At 42.0% G+C, this 14,407-nt stretch overlaps 1 protein-coding gene across 1 annotated transcript in view; it reads right to left on the minus strand.

Annotated features, from left to right (window-relative positions):
* The window catches only part of LOC107707367 (titin), a 57,495-nt gene that overhangs the window by 35,985 nt on the left and 7,103 nt on the right, over positions 1-14,407 (minus strand). Inside the window, exons 9-17 of the mRNA XM_016511355.1 lie at positions 13,839-14,129; positions 6,702-6,956; positions 3,418-3,681; positions 3,051-3,116; positions 2,713-2,976; positions 2,310-2,411; positions 827-883; positions 474-527; positions 233-288 (exon numbers count right to left, since the gene is read on the minus strand). Of these exons, the coding sequence (XP_016366841.1) occupies positions 233-288; positions 474-527; positions 827-883; positions 2,310-2,411; positions 2,713-2,976; positions 3,051-3,116; positions 3,418-3,681; positions 6,702-6,956; positions 13,839-14,129 (1,409 nt within the window). The remainder of the gene's footprint in view (positions 1-232; positions 289-473; positions 528-826; positions 884-2,309; positions 2,412-2,712; positions 2,977-3,050; positions 3,117-3,417; positions 3,682-6,701; positions 6,957-13,838; positions 14,130-14,407) is intronic.

Here is a 14,407-nt window from a genome sequence, read left to right on the forward strand (position 1 = left end):
TTTTTTTTACTATTTAAAACAACTGCTTTCTATTTAAATATATATTAAAATGTCATTTATTCCTGTGATCAAAGCTAAATTTTCAGCATCATTACTCCAGTCTTCAGTGTCACATGATCATTCAGAAATCATTTTAATATGCTGATTTGTTGTTCAAGAAACATTTATTCTTATTATTATTATCAAAATTTAAAACAGTTGGGTAATTTTTTTTCAGGATTCTTTGATGAATAGAAAGATCAAAAGATGAAGCACAGTCAGAGATCAGTTCTGCTTTTTCCTGACATTCTGAGTAATAACACAGTGTGGCAATTACATTTACAGTAGTTTAATAATACAAAATCATACCTTTGGCTTGTAACACAAGTAAAAACATGTTCACTTTGAGTCACTTAATATTTTTACAAAGTATAACGTTTGGGAAATAGTACATTGGTAAATCATTTGATTGTAATGTCAGTAAAAGCACATACCCTCCAGCTCTGTTGGTATGTTGTCCATGTACTCCTTCATGGGTGAAATAGTTTCTGCAGAGTAATCAAAGACCCATATAAATTTATAGAGAACCTCTACACACACACACACACACACACACACATTACACCAACCCTTCACCTAAACCTACCCCTCACAGAAAACTACTGGCAATTTAAAACACCATTTAGTATGTTTAAGCCTTTTGGTTTATGGGGACACAGGAAGTGCCATTATACACATTTGTGTCCTCATAAACCATATATATCAGAACACACACACACACACACACACACACACACACAAACACACACACACACACACACACACACACACAAAGAGCAAAACTTACGGTTCTTGGAGTCTGTCATTGAGAAAAATAAATCCTCTGGTGCGGTTTCTTTTACCTCTGATGATAAGAAATTAACATTTTTGTAAGGAGTAATTACATATAAAATGTAATCCAAAACAGACAAGATAATGCTGAGTGTAAAATGTGGTCATGTTAGACAATCACAACAATAATAACTCTATATGATTGAGCTCTTTATGTGTCATTGTGTTTTTGTTACATGACTGAAGTTTGGGGTCACAAAGACTTGCACTAAATTTATTAAAAGTGACTGTAAAGACTTTTATCAAATGTTACAAAGATTTCTATTTCAAATAAATGCTGTTCTTTTGAACTTTCTCGTAATCAAATAATCCTTAAACATGTATAACAATTTCCACAAACATTTAAGCAGCACAGCTGTTTTCTACATTGATAATAATGATAAATGTTTCTTGAGCAGCAAATCAGCATATTAGAATGATTTCTGAAAGATCATGTGACACTGAACCATGCTGGACACTGAGTAATGATGCTGAAAATTCAGCTTTGACCACAGGAATAAATTACATTTTAAAATATATTACAATGGAAAAAGTAGTTTTAAATTGTAATGATATTTTAAAATATTACTAATTCACTGTATTTTTGATCAAATAAATGTAGCCTGGGTGAGTATTAGAGACTTTTGAATGGTAGACAACAAATTCAAGATGTCTGAATCTACGTCAAAGGGTGAAGTGTTTAAAAAAAGCAGTTTTAAATTTTAAGGCAAGCAGCTATTTACATTTACTAGAGTGTAAATGGTGTTTACACTGAGTGTACATTATAGTAGACACTGTTTAGACCAAAAGTAAATATCAGTAAATAAAACCCTGTTTACACTAACGTACATATATAGAGAGATCCAAACTAAGTGTACACAGAAGTGGTACTACAGTATTTGTAGTCTGAGCAATGGGTGACACAAGGCTGGTGCTTGGTATGAATAACACTGCATGTCAGCTTTGACCACAGGAATAAATTACATTTTAGAATATATTACAATGGAAAAAGTAGTTTTAAATTGTAATGATATTTTAAAATATTTTTGATCAAATAAATGCAGCCTGGGTGAGTATTAGAGACTTTTGAATGGTAGACAACAAATTCAAGATGTCTGAATCTACGTCAAAGGGTGAAGTGTTTAAAAAAAGCAGTTTTAAATTTTAAGGCAAGCAGCTATTTACATTTACTAGAGTGTAAATGGTGTTTACACTGAGTGTACATTATAGTAGACACTGTTTAGACCAAAAGTAAATATCAGTAAATAAAACCCTGTTTACACTAACGTGCATATATCGAGAGATCCAAACTAAGTGTACACAGAAGTGGTACTACAGTATTTGTAGTCTGAGCAATGGGTGACACAAGGCTGGTGCTTGGTATGAATAACACTGCATGCAAGACCAGCAGCATAAAGAAGCTTCATTTCAGAAGTATATGTATTAATTGCTGATTGTACCTGGTTTACGGGTGATTTTTAGAACGATGCATCCAACGATCAGGATTACAATACAACAGACGAGACATCCTGAGATGGCCAGCAGTATTTTTCTTTTAAATACTGTAATAATGATGGAAATGCACACATTTAGTTAAAGTGAGTTAAATCAACATTTCCTCCAAACATTGTATAATATATTATATAGAAATATGAGTTTTATGGTAAAAAGTTTTTTTGTCTGTTTTGTCGATAATGTACTTGAATATGTATAATCTCACTGAAAATAAAATCTATATACTAAAAAAATATATATTTTTTTTTAAAAATCTTGAAAACATTCCGACATTGTTCTAATGCACAAGTTATTCACATCTATACACTGTATGAAACAGGTTTAATAATAAATATTCCCATTACTCACAAATATTATTGGCTATGAAGCCGTCACTCAGAGCGGAGTACAGCGGTCTCTCTGTGTTTATGCCCTTGCACTTGAATTCACTTTTGATTGTTTCTTCATTTCCTGTCACTTTGAGTACATCCGAGGATCCATTGAGCTGCTGTCCGTTCATGTACCAGGTGTAGTTCCACTGTCTGCCGTCTGAGACGTTACACCGGAGAGTCATATCCCCTGTCATGATGTCGCTCAGTTCAGTCTCCAGACTCAGAAATGCAGGTGGATGAGCTTAGTGCAAAGTAATATGTTACTTTATCATTTTTAAATAAAATATATTTCATAGTGGGCCTTTGAATCAGTACCCTTCAGGATTACAATACAACAGACGAGACATCCTGAGATGGCCAGCAGTATTTTTCTTTTAAATACTGTAATAATGATGGAAATGCACACATTTTGTTAAAGTGAGTTAAATCAACATTTCCTCCAAACATTGTATAATATATTATATAGAAATACGAGTTTTATGGTAAAAAGTTTTTTTGTCTGTTTTGTCGATAATGTACTTGAATATGTATAATCTCACTGAAAATAAAATCTATATACTAAAAAAATATATATATTTTTTTAAAAATCTTGAAAACATTCCGACATTGTTCTAATGCACAAGTTATTCACATCTATACACTGTATGAAACAGGTTTAATAATAAATATTCCCATTACTCACAAATATTATTGGCTATGAAGCCGTCACTCAGAGCGGAGTACAGCGGTCTCTCTGTGTTTATGCCCTTGCACTTGAATTCACTTTTGATTGTTTCTTCATTTCCTGTCACTTTGAGTACATCCGAGGATCCATTGAGCTGCTGTCCGTTCATGTACCAGGTGTAGTTCCACTGTCTGCCGTCTGAGACGTTACACCGGAGAGTCATATCCCCTGTCATGATGTCGCTCAGTTCAGTCTCCAGACTCAGAAATGCAGGTGGATGAGCTTAGTGCAAAGTAATATGTTACTTTATCATTTTTTTTAAAATAAAATACATTATATATTGAGCCATTTAATCAGGATAGCCCTTAGTGCTTTTCCTTTTAAAGTGATTCTGTCTTAATTTACCCATCCTCATGCCGTTCCAAATCTGTATGACTTTCTTTCTTTTGTGGAGCATTAAAGGCACGGTAGGTGATTTGGTTGAAAAACTTTATTTTTTATTTTTATCATGGTTGAAAGTCTCTTCACATCCCGATAGCAATCACTAAGTTACTAAGTGGTATACATTTTTTTTATATGTATTTATATTGTCTGTGGAAGGCGTAGGAGCAAAAAATGTTTGTCCAATCATATCCCTCGGTCCGAGGGCTACGATTGGCTGTTCTACCTCCCTGTTCATGCAGACATGATACGTCATCAGTGGGTTCCATTATGGTATTGCAAACTGAGCAATAACGGAAGGCGTTATTATTTTAATAGTCTGTGCTTTGTACTGTAATGTTTTCTCAACGGTGAATGAGACATGAGGTAAACTGACAGCGTTACATTCAACTGCTTGTGAGCATGCCCGTAGCCAGCTATGAGGTCAAGGTGTAGCTACTTTGTGAAATAATTGCCTAATATAGTATTAACTCTTCCTTCGTGTTGCAAAGATATTGCACAGCACCAAGATTAAACTTAAACCTCGTCAATGTCAAAAAATATTTGAGATGACCAATCAAATCAAAGTAGGGCTTTATGTTCACAGAAGCTGCATAGCGCAAATTTCAAAGCGACACTTCAGTTAGTGGCTATAAAGTGCGCGATGTACGTAGCCAAACATTTCATATCTGACAGCTGTTTTACGATAGAAATTTTAAATGACTGACAAAAATAATCCGGGAAGCAAACTAAAAAAAAAACTTTTTTAATTTCGCCATTTTGAATTGACATGATTCATGTAATGTGATTCGTAACTGTCAATGTGAAGGAAAAAGAAACAATATTAACGAAGCCATTTTCAGCATATATTAGGCATATGATTAATAATGAACGGGCACATATTGTGAATTTATTCAACTTAATTATGTAGCTTTCCTGGTAGCCTTCAGTAAAGTAACTTGTTTAATAAAATGATTCATAAAACCAGGCCCGGTTCTTAAGCGCTATAGAAGGGTGGGCGGGATACAGGGGAGGGGGAGGGATACAGTCTAGAAATTTAGACTGTAGATATTGCTATTTTAACTATGCAACTTATTGCAGTGTTGTTGATATATGTACACTGAAAAAAGAGCAATATCATGCTTTCGTGGGCAGCCTATAGCAAACCATAGAATATCATTAACTTTCGCAACAAAATAAACTTTTTTTCTTTACTGAATAGTAAAAAACTGCCCTCTTTGTTCTCTGTCTCTGGATCATTGTTTCTACACTGCTGATTCTTTTAACCAAGTTTTTTTTATTTATACCAAACAAGGCCGTAATAATGTCTACTCTAGAACACTGGGGGGACCAATTGTTTTGAGGAAAATAAAGACCAGACCTCTATGGTACTGGTATTTATTTAAAGGAACTAAATAAATATAGGATTTAAACTGATTTAGGGGAATAAATTAAAATAAGAAAAAAGAACAGTAAAATAACAAGAATAAGATTTTTTGCAAAGCAATCAATCTGAACTGCAAATAATATTTTTATTTTAAAATATGCACCATTCAATTTTATTTGTATTCCTAATATGATGAAAATGCAAAACAGAAAAATGCTATTGTCGTCACATTCAAAATGGGTAAGCTTTCAACTGAACTGTATACATGCATTTTGAAACGCTTATACTTCTTGACCCGTCCATGCAGTAAATGCACGTTATTGAATGAGCGAGGTTTTCTAGAAAAATAATTCAACTGCTCAGGTAATTTCAGTGGCCTAAGGCACATATTCATGTAGATATGTATTAAACTCCCGTACACACTGATAGCGCGCAAATATTTCTGCCCATTTTTGCTCGTTGTCAGCCTCTGCTTTTCCGCAACAGACTGAAGCCTCCGCGTGAATATAGCACGCCTTTGCTTTCAGCTAATAAAAGAAAAATTATGCCATTTCTAATGTTATATTATGATTGTTGGGGCTCTTAAACATCTCAAAATACAGTCCGCTTCAGATTGCTTTTAATCACTGCATAAAAGGATTAACGCAATCTTTACCTATAGTTTTGATTGGGTGGGCAAGACAGACATTTGGGTGGGCTCAGCCCACCCCTGCCCATGCCTGGAGCTGGCCCGCATAAAACATATAAATATCAATCGACCATTTGTTTACTTTGTTCATTGACAAAGATGAAAATGATCATCTTTGATGAAAAGATGAAAACACTATCAATCAAAGCAGAAAGCCGGTATTGACAAATAATATACTGCCCACTGACATAGTTTTAAATTGTTATCCAAATGTTTGGCCTTCAATTATTTCCTCTTAAAAAGCAAAAATTAAGGCTGTCAAAATGGCTGAAAAACTAAATTGTATTCTTAAATATTATTAACAATATTCTAGTTATATTCAAATTTAAAAGTCATAATTAGGGGGAAAAAGCTTTTTCTGTGAGCGTTCATGCGTTATGGAGGAGGCGTGGCTTTGGAGAGTGATTTGCAGGCAGGGTGGGATCTTATGCTTTCAGAGCTAGCTTGTTATTGCTAGCCTTCCGAAATCACCTGTCGCCTACCCTACCTTTAATAAAGACATTCTGAAAGTCAATGGGGTTCAAAACAACATTAGACCCCAATGACTTTAGTATGGACAATAATGAGTGCATTTTTAATTAATATCAAAATATCTTTTGTGTTCCACAGAAGAGGAAAGTCATACATGTCGGAAACAACATGACATGAGTGTGAAATGATGAAAGAACTGTCATGTTATTTTGGGTGAACTGTCCCTTAAACATGTCAAGTTATCATTTTAAACTCACTGAGTGCACTGCCATGGTTATATCCTATAAATGAAATGGTCGCAGAGGTAGTTTATATGGACACAAGAGTCTAACTCACCTTGAACTCGCACTTGTAAAGTCTCACTGTCCACTGAGAAGTCTCCTCTCTGTGCTTTGCAGTGATAGTTACCACTGTCAGTCAGAGATACTGCGTCAATAGTGTGAGTTGGATTTGTGATCAGAGGATTTGAGTCTTTATGCCAGTGGTATTCCCAACCTATTCCTGGCATGTTACAATCAAGCTGGACTTTCTCTTCAGTGTAGAACAACTCAAACCATTCATGTTTTGTAATGGTTGGTTTTGGTGTGATGCCTAGGAGCAAGAGAGGTAAAATTAGAAACAATGGACCACCTTCAAACAAAAACTGTCATGATTTGCAGGTGCTTGTTGTTCAAGGTAATCTGCCGCTAAATGAACTGAGTTGCCCAATGACAATCCTTTTCAACATAACCAGAAAGCTGACACTTTCCACTACACACTGACACTTTCCACTCTATTATACAAACACACTGACACTTTCCACTCTATTATACAAACGTCAGTGCAACAGTAAAGAAACTAAACCAGTCCACACTCAAGAACATAAATCATGACATAGTTCATTAACTATTTGCATCTATTTGATTTTTTTTTACATAATTATATTTTCAAGATGTATTTCTTAAAATTCTTTAAAAATGGCATAAATATGTTAGTTTTGAAAAAGAAAATAGTATAAGCATGGTTAAATATGGTTAGCTTTGGAACTAGCATGATTCATTATTTAAAATATATATGCTTTGTTGAATGGTTTACATGTAATAAATTGGATTCATTGATGATAAATATATAAACCTGGTTATTCTGTATTTAAAACACTTTTGATGTATTAGTATTATTTCATAAATCTCATTTCTTATTTAATTTATGTGCGACTAACAAATATACATCACATTAAGTTTGTTAGTTTATGTTAAAACTCTATAATGCAAATGTATGAACATTTTATTAAAATACATAAATCTTCAAAATAGGCTGAAATAATCTTTTGAGTGTATGGAAAGCACAAAACGATATCTTCATTGACCTCTCCAAGACACCTGGGCTGTGACTATCTGAACTCTTGTTAATTTCTTTCAGATTTTCATTCAGATGTTTTACTCTGCATGTATACTGTCCTGAATGACTCGCTTTTGTTGAGAGGATTTCCAAGAAAGGAAATGCCCTCATCCTTGGGAAGCTGAGATTGTTTTGAAACCATTCATAGTCCCATTTATTTGACTATCCATCAATAGCACTTTTCACTCTCTTTTTTTTCCACTTGGGTAAAAAAATGTTTTCCATTGAAATGCTATTTGGTTGCTGGTAATAGTGTCTGCCCTCTGAAAGCTGTTGTCAAGAGTAGGCAGGAAATGTCTCGGTTACGTATGTAACCCTCGTTCCCTGAAGGAGGGAACGGAGACGTTAGGTCAGAACGACTGACTAATTGGGATCTCGCTTGAGAGCCCAATCACCTTCGAGTGTAACAAAACAAATCAATAAATGTTGGCGTGCAAGCTTTGCATCGTGCACCCCACCCCACACAGCGGGTATATATGGAAGAGCGCGTGCAATCACACATTCAGATTTTCGCTGAGGAGCCGAGACGGTGTGCCCCAGCCATTCAGTGGTGGTACAGCAATTGTGGCGACGGGACATAACGTCTCCGTTCCCTTCTTCAGGGAACGAGGGTTACGTACGTTCCCTTTCAGTAAGTCACGTTCGACGTTACGTCAGAACGACTGACGAAACCAACGCCACCATTGCTGCCCCCTCTCCAGTGCCCTGCGTAAGCCGGCAAATCCTCCCACACTGGCTGGGACGGAAGACAGGACAGGGCTTAGGCAGAGGGGACCGACACTGCTGTTCCTTACAGTGGGATATTGGATAACACTGGGAAAGCGTACCTGAGTAAGGGAATGCTACGGAAGCCACATCCTGCACTTAGGAGGTATTATGTGGAGATTACACATATGGACGGGCCAACAAGTCAGTGCTACATATGGAAAGTCCCTGCCATAAACTCAGCCTATTTGGGTGAGGTCAATACCGAGCAGAGACGGCAGAGCAACTCTGCCAGCGAAAGACACAGGCTTACCACAAGGATAGCCGTATCATGGAAGAATACACATGTGGGATCACCTCTAGGGGGAATCACAACACATGGGCACCTAGCCCAGCACAGGGGCTAACCTTGGGCAAACACATGAGTGCTGGACTTGTCGTCCGGCGCTCCGCCACACCTGACCACCGAGGGTGCTGGAGGAACTCCAAACAGGGTTCACATGAGGGGAACTTGCCTGTGAAGTAATTAAGCACATATCCGGTCCGTAGAGGGGAATGGCACAGCAAGCGTGATAGACACTGAGCAGGTCCCGGTGTTTACCGGCCATCTGCGGCGAGTACACGAGAGGACACAGGTTCTACACGGAGATTATAAAATCTTGCAAACATGTTAGGTGTCGCCCAGCCCACAGCTCTACAGATGTCTGCTATTGAGGGACTCACCCCCAGGGGGCATGGCAGACGTTGGGCCTGGTAGGCCAAGACTATTGCCTCCAATATCCCTCTTAACAGAAGCCAGTGCACTGTCTTCAGAGGCAGGAACTTAAGCTCCACTGACTGCAGAGACTCAAAGGGCTTCTCTTTCAAGGCCGTAGACGGCACTCTCGCTGAAGTGATAGTGTTTACCACTGCTGGAGATAGATCACCTAGAACCTCCACATCCCGTCCAGCGACCATACGTGGAGATTCCAGAGGTCTGGGCGCGGGTGCCCCCTCTCTGAGAAAGGAGATCCCTCCTCAGAGGAATTCGCCAAGGAGGGGCTGTCACGAGGAGCATCAGTTCTGGAAACCAGGTCCGGTTGGGCCAGTATGGCCAGACTTGGAGAACACGTCTACCTGTGCGTCCCTGATGCATCTCCAAATCAGCTGGACTGTCTCGGGGTGGAGTCGCCATTCCCCTGGAAGTGCGGGCTGTCGTGAGTGCTCGTCGGCTGCGCGATTGAGCTCGCCTGGGATGTGAACAGCACAAAGTGACCTCAGATGCTTCTGACTCCAAAGGAGGAGATGGCGGGCAAGTTGCGACATGCGACGGGAGCGTAGACCTCCTCGATGGTTGAGGTAGGCAATAGTCACAGTGTTGTCCGTATGGACCAATACATGCTTGTCATGTAGCAGCAATTTGAAGCCATACTGTTAGCAACTCGAGGCAATTGATGTGCCACTGCAGTCGAGGTCCTGTCCAGGACCCCGATGCTGCATGCCTGTTGCACATGGCACCCCAACCTGTGGCAGAGGCATCTGTTGAGACAACAACATGCCTGGACACTTGTACTAGGGGAACTCCTGTCCGTAGAAAAGCAAGGTCCGACCAAAGGCTGAAGGTTTGGTGGCAAGACGGGCTGAGTGAGACCCTGTGCGAGCCGCGTTGCCATGCCCATCTTGGGACTCAGTTGTGAAGCCAACGCTGGAGTGGTCTCGTATGAAGCAAACCGAGCGGCGGGTGCCCCAGGAGCCTCTGAAACTGTTTCAGTGGGACCGTCTTCCTGCCTTTGAATGAATCCAGGCAGTTTAACATCGACTGGGCATGCTCGGCTGAGAGACATGCTTTTAGGTTGACCGAATCCAACTCCATACCGAGAAATGAGATCCTCTGCACAGTGGAGAGTTTGCTCTTTTCCCAGTTGACCCGAAGCCCCAGATGGCTGAGGTGACTGAGTACCATGTCCCTGTGTTCACACAACTGCCCTCGTGACTGAGCCAATATGAGCCAGTCGTCAACGTAGTTGAGAATGTGAACGCCTCTTTCCCTTAGAGGAACAAGGGCTGCCTCCACAACTTTCCTGAAGACACGAGGCGACAGGGACAGCCCGAAGGGGAGGAACTTGTACTGATATGCCTGTCCCTCGAACGCAAAGCGGAGAAACGGCCTGTGCTGAGGGAGAATTGAGACATGAAAGTATGCATCCTTCAGGTCGATCACTGCAAACCAATCGTGAGGACGAATGCATTGGAAAATGCATTTCTGCGTTAACATCCTGAACGGGAGCTTGTGAAGGGCCCGATTCAGGACGTGCAGGTCCAGGATTGGTCGTAACCCACCGCCTTTCTTGGGTATGATTAAGTACGGGCTGTAAAACCCTGACTTCATATCGGCTGGAGGGACCGGCTCTATTGTGTCCTTCGCTAGCATCTTTGTCCAGCACAGAGGTGAACTGAATGCCCCTGAACTTGGAGGGGACGCGGGGCGAATTGAATCGCATTGCCTAGTCTGATGGTCCTCGTGAGCCAGCGAGACGGCCTGGGGAGTGCTGGCCAGGCCCCCAGAAACTGTGTAAGTGGGACCAGAGGAACCACAGATGTACCTGCAGTGAGGCAGCGAGGTGGAGCATAGGGACCCAACCCGGAAGGCATAGCATCGCAGCGGAGTGGGGTCTGAGCATGTGGTGCAACACTTACCTGGCTTCATGGTTGGGCAGAGGGCACTTGAGAAGGAAAAGCGTCCTCGAGCTGCACCCTGCTGCCCACTGGTGAAGGGGGAGGGGGATGAGAGTGTCGAGGCAACGCGTCGTACACTGCCAACCTCTGCCTCTTGGGACCCGGAGATAAAGGAAACCGTTCTTTTATTGAAAGCTTGTGTACCACTGGCTGGGGAGCAAAAATGGACAAAAATGGAACCAAGTATTTTCCACCCGGCCCTCCTCCGGGGGAAGGAGTGGTGCAGTCACCATCTCCTAAAGAGCACAATCCAGAGTCTCCGGGTCCCCCGTCTCAGGAGCGCCGCTTGTTCAGACGCTTTAAGCCTTGTTCACACTACACGACTTAAAACGTCGGAAGATCGCTATGCTGTTCAGACTACCTGACTTGCTGTCTGTCTTGAAGTCATTGTGGTGTTCACACAATGCGACACTACGTAAATGATCCATAACAGGGGGTCACACACTACACGAGTTGACAACAGCTCTGTCACCCAATGACTCTATCCTGTCCCAAAACCATGTTTTGTCATGAAAACACACGCGAGAAGTTGAATGGTAGTTCACACATAAAGATTGCCGAGCGCTAATTTTCCCCTGATCACAGCCCGACCTGTCGACGAGCTTGCTAACTTGCTAAATCGGGCTTAAAATCCTGTTGTGTGAACTAGGCATTACGGGTCTGGCAGGGGCAGAGATGGGCTCCGCTGCTTTCCTGCCGCCAGGAAAGGCTGCTGCTGAGGCCAAGCTGGAGCGGAAGTAGAGGCAGCAGGGGGCGCCCTCGTCGATGAGCAGGCGTAGGGGCTGCGGCCGGCGGTGTGGTGAAAACAGCAGTGGGCTGCCGGGGCAGGATGTGCTTAATAGCCTCTTTCTGCTTCTGTGCCGGGGAGAACTGCTGGGCAAAGTTCTCCACCGCGTCACAGAACAGGCCAACCTGGGAGAATGGGGAGTCGAGGAATCTATATTTGTTGGACTCCCTCATATCCGCCAGGTTAAGCCAAATGTGGCGTTCCTGGACCACCAAGGTGGACATCGTCTGACCCAGGGACCGTGCAGTGACTTTCATTGCCCGTAGGGCAAGGTCCATCACCGTACGCAGCTCCTGCATAACGCCTGGGTCCGAACTACCCTCGTGCAGCTGCTTCAATGCCTTGGCCTCGTAGACCTGCAGGAGGGCAATGGGGTGCAGTTAGTGCGGATGAGAACTTACAGGCCCTGGACGGGAGGCGTGGATTACCCCGCCAGGCAACAGCGCTTTGTGGGCAGAGCTGCAGTGCAACAGTGCGCTCAACTGGGGGGATCTCCACATACCACTTAGCCACCCCGCCATCGAGGGTAGTGAGGATGAAAGAGGCACTAGCTCTGTTTCGGGCAGAAAAAGGTACCCTCCAAGATCTAGTAACCTCTTCATGCACCTCTGGGAAGAATGGGACACGGGGTGCGCGCCAAGGATCGGATTGAGGCACCCCCAGGAACCAATCATCCAGCCTGGATCATTCAGGCGATGGAGGGGGCTTCCATTACAACCCGATACTCTCGGCAGCCCGGGAAAGCATAGCAGTCAGCTCTGGGTCTGACTCAGGCAACGCTACTTTCCCCAAGAGGGGCAATGCAGCTGGGTCTTCCTCCCCAGAACCTAGCTCATCCCCCTATGCAGTGATCGACATCCTGTCCTCCGCTGGAGCCCCGAATGAGACGCTAGGTCCCCTAGGACCAGTAGGCTCATCACAGAACTCCACGGGTTGCGATGTGCTGGAGAAGCAAGGGGCCCACGGAGACGTGCTCGGCGGGGAAGTCCCCACTGTAATGCTCAGGCTACCCTGACCACACAACGAATAAGTTCTCCTCCGCTTTGAGGTGGAGGAACTAGAACAGGGCATAGCAAGGGGGACTCCCCCACATTTTATGTAGAGGAGTCTCGACCGCAACACTGCAATGGTCATGTCCCCGCAACGGGAACATGAGTCATCCACGAACACTGCCTCAGTGTGCTTTAAGACCAGGCACATGATGCAGCGATCGTGACCATCAGATAGAACCAGAAAACGACCGCATCCAGAAACACACGGGTGGAAAGCCATCTTTAAAAAGATGCTGCGTCATCCGTGGAGCTCTTTTAGAAATGCTCTTTTAGAAATATAAGTGCTGAAGCGCACAGGGGAGGTTGCAGCACGACCACAGATTAAGAAAACTGCAGCACACTGTCCAAACTCGGAAGAAAATGGAGCAGCAATGGACCGGCAAACCTCCGCTGATGCGCCGTAACACCAACACAGAAAGCTGTCTGTAAACACTCTTCTGTGATTCCCAAGCAGAAAGGCTCGGCTCTGAAGCGAAAATTGAATGTGCTATTGCACACGCTCTTCCTTATATACCCACTGTGCGGGGCGGGGTGCACGATGCAAAGCTCTCACGCCAATATTTAGTGGCTTGTTTTGTTACACTCAAAGGTGATTGGGCTCTCGAGCGAGATCCCAATTTATCAGTCGTTCTGACGTAACGTCGAATGTGACTGACTGAAAGGGAACTGCAAATGCTGAAATGAACCACTGTACACTGGTACAGGACATTGCAAATGAAAACACATTATAAACTATAAACAACTTCTTCATTAAACTGAACTTTAAGGTGCCTCTCATAATTTCTTTCCTATGTATCAATCATAGAATATCATGTTTTCAAAAGCAGTTTTCCTTGCCTTTAATACGAAGTTGCACAGCTTCAGTTTCTCTTGTAGTCACCGATGTTCTCATCAGATGTTTTCCTCTGCAGGTGTACTCTCCTGAATGACCCGCTTTTGCTGAGCTGATGGAGAGTGTGTTTCCAGGAAAGGAAATGTCCTCATCCTCTTTAAGCAAACCTCTGTTTTTAAACCATTCATGGCCCCAATCATTTGACTCTTCATCAACTGAACACTTCAGAGTCACTCTCTCAGTTGGGTAAAACATATTCCATTGAGACTCTATTGACAATTTCGGCTCAGGCAGTTCTGCACAGATAAAGAACAATGTAATAACTCAATATTTTTTGAGTGTATTATATTGTATTATGCCTTTATAATTGTTCTAAACATGTACAATTGTCTTTAGAATTTATAAATAACCTTTATAAAAGTAATTTAAAGTCTTTTAAATAAATATAATTTAAAGAATTTAGGTAACACTTTATTATAGGGACCAATTCTCACTATTAACTAGTTACTTATTAGCATGCATATTAATAACATATTGGCTGTTTATTAGTACTTATAAAGCAAATATTCTGCAT

Source organism: Sinocyclocheilus rhinocerous, unplaced genomic scaffold (assembly GCF_001515625.1).
Source record: "Sinocyclocheilus rhinocerous isolate Xijiao unplaced genomic scaffold, SAMN03320098_v1.1 scaffold625, whole genome shotgun sequence".
Classification (NCBI taxonomy): domain Eukaryota; kingdom Metazoa; phylum Chordata; class Actinopteri; order Cypriniformes; family Cyprinidae; genus Sinocyclocheilus; species Sinocyclocheilus rhinocerous.